We start from the raw sequence: 8,718 nt of genomic DNA, 5'->3' as shown, positions 1-8,718 counted from the left end.
AAAAAAACTCCCTGAAAACAACAGACAGAGCATGGCTACCCCAGTGATGATGAGAACACGGAAAAGCTGGTAAGGGTAGAGGAGGGGTACCTTGGACGTCAAAAGAGAAGGTAGTGAGAAAACACTGAAATGGAGAGAGGTGGCTGTCCATTACACATGCTGCTGAGAAGTTGACACAGACAAGAACTCAGAAAGACAAGCACGAGCTGTGGTGCTGCGCATCACTGATGACCTTCCAAAGCACAGATTCAATTAGTAGTGTGGCTCCTGGTGTGGTGCTGTAGGATCAGGACTGGACTGCTAGACACAAGGTCAGCAGTTCAAACCCACCTCTTGCTCCTTGGAAACGCTATACATGGCCGCTACCAGTTGGAACCGAATCAACGGCACTTAAGAAAAACAAGAGCAGTGTGGACAGAAATTATTACAAGGATTTTAAAAATGAGTGGGTAGATAAACAAAAGAGGCAGTAAATGGCAAAAACTCATGAAGAAAATGCATTTAAAGACCTAATTCAAAAATAAACAAAAACACACTTTGGAATTCATGTCCCAGGAGTAGGAGGTATGCTGGAGAAGAGGGCATGAAAACTAACCCTTGGAGTAGCTCCGCCCGAGTACCCCTCTACACTTGCATAAGAAATTGTAAGATGCTGGGTCAACCATTCTGAAATCCTGTGCTTTTCGACTTTGGAATTTCCATTACTTCCATGAAGCAAGGGTGGATGCTACACATGAGGGCACAGGAAGGAATAAATCCCTCAGGTGACACAGAGGTAGACCCAGCCTGCCCAGTGCAGTGCAGAATGAGCAGTAGACAATTAACAGAGGTCCAACACACAAGCAAGTGGCAACAGAGATTTATTTAAACAATAGTAAGTCTATAGGAAATAGTACAACAAACCTAGTAAATGAAGTCTCTCAGAGTGTGTGATGAGACAGGGGTGGCGAAGCCTGCCATCACTTAGGATACTGTACGTATCTCCTCTTGAAGGGAGCGGCATTAGCTTCTGGCTCAGCATGAGTTCTTAACAGATTAGTAAGTGATCTCCTGCAAACCTAAGGGGAGGAAACCCACAAATACTGTTACAGAGACCCTCATTGTGCAGAGCAAAGAGAACTGACCGATGAGACATGTGACCGTGCTGTATGCCCATGGGGATTGGTTCTGGAGCACCCGTTACATATTGGATCACTGCTCTTCTAGACTCCTGCTTTGTAAAACGAGCTCTCATGTTTCCTTGTGAAATCTCATTATACAGAGCAGGAGTCTAGAATAACAACATAAAAATAAATTAAAGAGAAACTTTTGTGCTGGACTGCACAACTGAGTAAATTTTTAAACTAGCTGAATGATAAACCCATGAGGACTCATGTCAACCTGGCATTTTTACACAGAGCCTTGTCTCTGTCAAGTTCTTTGGCTTCTCTCAGGTACTTACATAAGGTCAGATGTCATTTGGATTACATCTGTAAGAAGCTTAAAGGGCGGCTACTAAATAGCATAGTGGTTATGAATTGGGCTGCGAACCTCAAGGTCAGCAGTTCGAAACTACCAGCTGTTCTGCTGGAGAAAGATGAGGCTTTCTGCTCCCGTAAAGATTTACAGCCTGGGAAACCCTGTACAGGGTCGCTATGAGTCGGACCCGACTCCACAGCACATAACCACCACCACCACCACTACATTATAGGAGTCCTGGTGTGGCGCGGTGTGTTAATGCACCAAACTGCAAAGTCATTTGAACTGCAAAGTCAGCAGTTCAAGCTCACCAGTTGCTCCTCAGAAACCCTAGACAGGGTCACTATGGGTTGGAACTGACTCAACGGCACTTAACAACAACTACACTATAGAACAGACCTGGGATCGAAAGTACTCATCTCTTGGCTAGGGAGACACCAACCAAAGGAAAACAGCTAAGGGAATCAAGGACAACATGGGCCAGTTGTAAAGGAGAAATTGCTTCATGACCAATGTAACAGGCAACACTAAGATGTGGATACAGGTTCTCACCCCATGCCCCAGTCTACCAAGCCCACTGTTATTGAGTTGATTCCGACTCATAGCAATGCATGTAGGGTTTCCAAGACTGTAAATAACTGCAGGAGCAGACACTTTCATCTTTTTTCCCATGAAATAGAGGGTGGATTTGAACTGCAAACCATGTGGTTAGCAACTCATTGTGTAACCTACAGAGCCAATTCAACCCACAGATGCCTGGGTTTGTTAGAGATGTTTGAACATTTACTAAACCTGATGATAGTTGATTAAAAAGATTATTTTAAACTCTCAAGATCTATTACCTTCCAAATGAGGAAACATCACAATAGAACTCTAAAGGTTTTTTTTGTTTGTTTGTATGTTTTTTTACACAGGGGATATCTAAATCATTCTTCTGGCTTTGTGCTACGAAAACCCAGATTTAACAGCTAATTCTCTGGATATGTTCATAGATAAATGCATTTAAAATACTAATTCAAAAATAAACAAAAACACACTTTGGAATTCATGTCCCGGGAGTAGGAGGTATTCAGCAGAAGAGGGCATGAAAGCTAACCCTTGGAGTAACTCGGCCCAGGCCCTCTACACTTGCATAAGAAATTGTAAGATGCTGGGTCAACCATTCTGAAATCCTGTGCTTTTCGACTTCGGAATTTCCATTACTTCCACGAAGCACGATCTTCCAGATCTTACTGAGTCTAATGTTTGAGTCTTACATACTTTGAAGAAGAAAAGTACCTCATTCGTAGGTCAAATCATAAAACTAGAATCACACACCTAGTTCATTTCCTCCTTTGGTTGCCCAACACAGGCAGTAATGCTGCATGAGTTGTTCAAGAAGTTCCACTTCATCCAGGAATTCCAGCGACTCTATCCTACGGACAGGGTTAGAATAGAACAGCGCTCATTTGTACACTGATGTGATTAATAATGAATCATGACATTCCATTCACGATATACTAAGTGCAAGGGAACAGGTGACAAAATATTATGGAGTGTTTCTGTTTTAAGTTATTTTTATTGAGAAGAAGAAAAACTACCATACACAAAGTCACAAGACAAATGATGAAGAAACAAGTACAACATGAATGGCAATGAGTTGGTTTTCTTGATCTATACAGAGCGATGAAATTCCAATAAGGAAAAAAAAACTATTTAAATTAATGATTAAAAGATAAGCAAAAGACCAGTTCACAAGGAAAGAACGTGTAAATTAAAATGTAAAAAGAAATGTAAATTAAAAATATAAGAAGTTTTCAACTGTCTGTGATTGATAAAGATCATCAGATTGATATAAATTTTAAAAAGAAACGGAAAAAGGTATCTCCTGTCTTACAAAATAGTACAATGTCTTTAGTAGGAAATTTGATCATCTCTACCATAGTTTAACATGTACACCCTCTGACTCAGCAATTCTGCTTTTAATTATTTATCCTGTATACGCGCCAAGATGTAACTTCACTGTGGTATCAATCAAGGCTGACTAAATTACAGCATATCCATAATAGGATGGCGTCCTGGACCAACAGGCTGGTTTGAAATGCAAGGTCAGCAGTTCAAATTCACCAAGTGCTCTTTGGCACCCTCTACAGGGTTGTTATTAGTTGGCACTGACTGGACGGCACTTGACAACAACAGGATAAAAACCAACAAACAACAAAAACATGCAATCATGAAAAATGTAGTAGGTTTACATGTACTGATGTGGAACAATCTCCAAGACATAGTATGGAATTTAAAAAGCAAGTTACATAGCATGTGATGTATACAATATTATACTTCTTTGTCACTATCAAGTGGGGGACACATAAGGTTTTGTATTAATAGGCTACTTTTGGAAGATACACACGAAACTTATACTATGGAAACACAGTGATTGCACAGAATAAGGGTAACACTGGATTGTGGACAACAAGGTCAGCGGGGTGAGACCACTGGCCACTCAACAGGTGAAAGATGAGGCTTCCTGCTCCTGTAAAGATTTACAGCCCTGGAAACTCTACACAGGGTTGCTATGAGTCAGAACTTACTTGATGGCATTTAACAATGACAAAAACTATAATATTAATCTACAGAGTACTGTAGTAACTGTGTAGAATAAGCACTGGACTGCTAACTGTAAGATCATAAGTCCAAATCCACCAGTCGCTCCCTGGAAACTATACAGGGTCGCTATGAGTCAGAACCAACTCAACAGCACTTAACAACAACAACATAGTACTTTGGAGTCCTGGTGTGGTGCTGTAGGATAAGCACTGGACAGCTAATCAAAGGTCCCACTAGCTTTTCCTGGGAAACCTTATACAGAGGGGCTGTAAGTTGGAATCAACTCAACAACACTTAACAACAACAACTATCTTATTCTGTTTGTTTTTAATCATGTGTTTGGATGACTTTTTTAAATTAAATGTCAACTTTTAAATATATGTGCACACAGAAAAACATGTACAAACACGAAAAACTTTTTAAGAAATCACTTAAATATATGCACATTGTGTGGGGCATTTTAGGCATTTCTATACAGTGTAGAGGGAAGTAGAAAATGATATCCATTTCCACAATTCACAACAGCCTCTGCAGATAGTCTGGCATTTCCATCTGTCCAGGCTGTGTGTGCTTGCATGTACACCTGTTTGGGTAACTATATGTATGCATATGCTTGTGTATGTTTTTAGATTTGTGCATTCATTTTTGTCCTGACAGACAGGGCACGGACTACAGCTGACTTGAGAATGACTATCCATAAAACACTAGGGTTGCTTTCCAACTATGCTATCTTGTTGAAAGATGTTCAAGACAGATTTCCTAATACCAAAGAACAAAACAGCAGTATTATTTGAAGGCTTCATGATGGTTATTACCTAGTTTAGTTGTTGTTGTTGTTAAGTGCTGTGGAGTTGGTTCCAACTCATAGCGACCGTGCCTAAGGTTTCCAAGGAGCAGCTGGAGGGTTTGAACAGCCGATCTTGTGTTTAGCAGTACTGATTGTGAAGTGGTTCCCCTACAGTGCCACACAAGTTTGGTTAGCAGTACTGGTTGTGAAGCTAGCATGTGCCTTCTACAAGGGCAGGCACATCTTTTACTTTGAAAAATACCTGGTACATAGTAGCAACTCAGTATTTGTTATATGAACACACTTGCCTTAGACTTCTTTTTATACTCCATGTTGTTGTTGTTATGTGCCGTGGAATCGGTTCCGACTCATAGGGACCCTGCATAGGGTTTCCAAGGCTGTTACGGGAGCAGAAAGCCTCATCTTTTTCCCATGGAACAGCTGGTAGTTTCGAACTGCTGACCCTGAGGTTAGCAGCCCGATTCGTAACCACTACAGTTTATATTCTTCTGTAAAAAGCCCTTGGCAAATGCAGATACCAACTACATGGGAATTAAGAGTTAGGTGGGCTTTTCAGCCGAGGGCAGACAAAAGAAAGCCAGTTCTATTTCATTTCCCACTCCTGTGAGGGTCACACGTTACTGTATACAGGAATCCCAGTACAACATGTCGGCATAGAAGTTTCTTTTCTTATTCTTATGTAAATTACAGGCCTTGATATCTAGAAGAGTGGCTACACCGTTTTCAATAGAGACAGCACTATGGTGATTCAAAACCATCATCTTGATTTATAGCAAATGAAAACCAGCCTGTGGGAAAGGACATTTCTAGAAGAATCCAGAAAAGTGTTGACCTGATCACAAGGAAACAATATTTTCTCAAATCTTTATGGGGCAACAATTTAAAAAATTCTTCTCATTAGCTTGAAAGAGACAAAACACAACATATTGAGGTCCCCAAAGGAAAGCGGAATGCACAAAACCATTGACTGTGATGGTACGCTAGCGCTGGTCCCAGATACATACATACTGCTGAGAGCCTTCCAGGTTTTTGGTTTTTTTACAACCGGGAAATTAAAATAACACAAAACAAAAATTTAAAACAACAATAAAACTATAATTAACTACCCAGCTTTTAGGGTATTATTTCAATCATTTTTTCTATACATTAAAACTTTTTTTTATTATTTTTTGTCACTGAAAATATACAAAGCAGAACATACACCAATTCCATCATTTCTACATGTACAATTAATTCAGTAACACTGATTACAGATTCCACATTACGCAACCATTCTCACCCTCCTTTTCCAAATGTTGCCTCGCTCATGAACATAAACGCGTTGGCCCCTAAGTGTACTGTGTAATATTGTGAGTTGCTATTGTCAGTTTGATCCCAAATGTGATTCTTCATTACCTTAAATTGAAACTCAGTGCTCTACAAGCAATGACTCCTCCGTTACCCCTCGCTTTTGTCTCTGGAGTCCTGGTGTGGTGTGGCAGGATAATGCACTGGACCTCAAGGTCAGCTGAACTGCAAGGTTGGTGGTTCAAAACTACCAGCTGCTCCTTGGAAACCCTAGACAGGGTCATTATGAGTCAGAACTGACTTGATGGCACTTAACAACAACAACAATCACTAATTAACTTCAATTTCTATGTATTTGCCTATGCTTATCTTTTTATATAAATGAGGTCATATAATCCTTTTGTGATAAGCTGATTAATTTCAGTTTGCCTAATGTCTTCAAGCTCTATCTGACTAATAGCATGCATCATGACTTTACTTCTCTTACTGGCCAGGGATGTATGTGTGTACCACATTGTGTTTCTCCATTATCTGTTAATGGGCATTTACGGTGTTACTACCTTTTTGTTACTGTGAAGAGTGCTACAATAAACACTGGTGTACAAGTCTCCCTTAGAATCTCTGCTTACAAATTCTGTGTGCATATATACCTAGGCGTGGAACTGCTGGGTCATATGGCAGTCCTGTATTTAGTTTTCTGAGGAAATGCCACCTGTTTTCTACAATGGTTATACCATTTTACATTCCCACCAGCAATGGGTGGTGGTGGTTGCGTGTCTGAGCCAGTTCCAACTCACAGTGACCCTATAGAGTTTCTGAGGCTATGAATCTTTATGGGAACAGAAAGCCTAATCTTTTTCCTGAGGAGCAGGTAGTAGATTCAAACTGCTGCCCTTGTGTTTAGCAGCTCAATTCACTATGCTACCAGAGCTTCTCCAGCAATGGGCAAGGGTTTCAATTTCCTTAGACTCTTGCCAACATTAGTTCTTTGTTTTCATTTAAAACCTTGGCGATCCTCGTTGTTATGGGTCACCCAGTTGATCTGACTCAAGGAGCCCCTATGTACAAACGAAGGAAACACTGCCCGGTTTTGCAGCACCCTCACAATTGTTTGTCAACACTTTGAGCCCACTGTGGTTGTCACTATGTTAATCCATCTCTTTGGCGGTTTTCCTTTTTGTACTTTTGACATAGTTAGGAGGAACCAGTCTTTAGAGAAGGCCACCCAGAAACCAAGGTTGTTTCATTGGCATGGTTGTGAATGAGTCATCCTCCAATCTTGATGACACATTTTTCTCCATATAATCGGACTTCTTGGATTATCTGCTCAGCATACAGATTGAATAAATAGGGTGAAAGGATACAATCCTGGCACAAGCTTGTGATTTTAAACCATTTAGTACACCTGTACTATGTTCAAACAAGTGCCTCTTCGTCTTCGCATAGGTTCTTCACAAAAACAAGCAAGCATTCTGTAATACCCATTCTTTCCAACGTTATTCATCCTTTGTTACAATCCACACAGTCAAATAAATGGCTTTGCACAATCAGTAAAGTAAACGTCTGTCTGGTAATCTTTGCTTCCAGCCAAGATTCGTATGATATCAGCAATGATATCCCTCATTCCATATCCTTTTCTGAATCTAGCTTGAATTTCTGAAAGCTCACAGACGATGTACTGCTGCAACCTGTTTTGAATTAACTTCAGCAAAATTTTACTTGTATGTAATATTAATGATATTGCTTGATGGTTTCTACAATCCATTGGGTCACCTTTCTACACAAATATGGATCTCTTCCAATCAGTTTGTCAGGTAGCTGGCTTCCAACTTTCTTGGTATAGATGACTGAGGGTGTCCAACGATGAGTCAGTTTGTTGCTCATTGCAGCTCGTGCTTCTTCAATACTATCAGTTCTTGACCATATGCTACCTGTTGAAAAGACTGAACAACGACCAATTTTTTCTGATACAGTGACTCTGTATTCCTTCCATCTTCTTTTGATGAGTCCTGCATAATTCAATATTCTCCCCATGGAATCCTTCAATATTGCAAACCAAGGTTTGAATTTTTCCTTCAGTTCTTTTAGCTTGAGAAAGGTTGAGTATGCTCTTCCCTTTTGATTTTCTAACTCCAGGTCTTTGCATATTTTATTATAATACTTTTCCTTCTCGAGTTGCTCTTTGAAACTTTCTGTTTTTACTTCACTTCTACTCGCTTTTACGTCATCATTTCTTCTACTCGCTTTAGTTTCTCTGTGTTCAAAGGCAAGTTTCAGCCTCTCTTCCAGCATCCATTTTGACTTTTTCTTTCTTTCCTGTGTTTTTAATGACCTTTTGCTTTCTTCATGTTTGATGCTCTTGATGTCATACCACAACTCTCCTGGTCTCCGGTAATTAGTGTCTAATGCACCAAATCTGTTCTTGAAATAGTCTCTGAATTCAGGTTGTTGTTGTATATTAGGTGCTATTGAGTCAGTACCACCTCATAGCGACGTTATGCACAGCAGAACGAAACACTGCCTGATCCTGGGCCAACCTCACTATTGTTGCCATGCTTGAGCCCATTGATGCTGCCACT

At 40.2% G+C, this 8,718-nt stretch overlaps 1 protein-coding gene across 2 annotated transcripts in view; it reads right to left on the bottom strand.

Annotated features, from left to right (window-relative positions):
- Window positions 1-1,035: 1,035 nt before the first annotated feature.
- Window positions 1,036-8,718, bottom strand: part of LCMT1 (leucine carboxyl methyltransferase 1) — an 85,776-nt gene continuing 78,093 nt past the window's right edge. For both annotated transcript variants that reach the window (XM_006859805.1, XM_006859804.1), the window contains 2 exons: window positions 2,776-2,873; window positions 1,036-1,058 (listed from right to left, as the gene is read on the bottom strand). In XM_006859805.1, coding sequence (XP_006859867.1) covers window positions 1,036-1,058; window positions 2,776-2,873 — 121 coding nt within the window. The remainder of the gene's footprint in view (window positions 1,059-2,775; window positions 2,874-8,718) is intronic.

The sequence above is a fragment of the Chrysochloris asiatica genome, unplaced genomic scaffold (genome assembly GCF_000296735.1).
Source record: "Chrysochloris asiatica unplaced genomic scaffold, ChrAsi1.0 scaffold00034, whole genome shotgun sequence".
NCBI lineage: Eukaryota > Metazoa > Chordata > Mammalia > Afrosoricida > Chrysochloridae > Chrysochloris > Chrysochloris asiatica.
The sequence above is the reverse complement of the archived record's forward strand: the minus strand, read 5'-3'. Positions and strand labels throughout refer to the sequence as shown.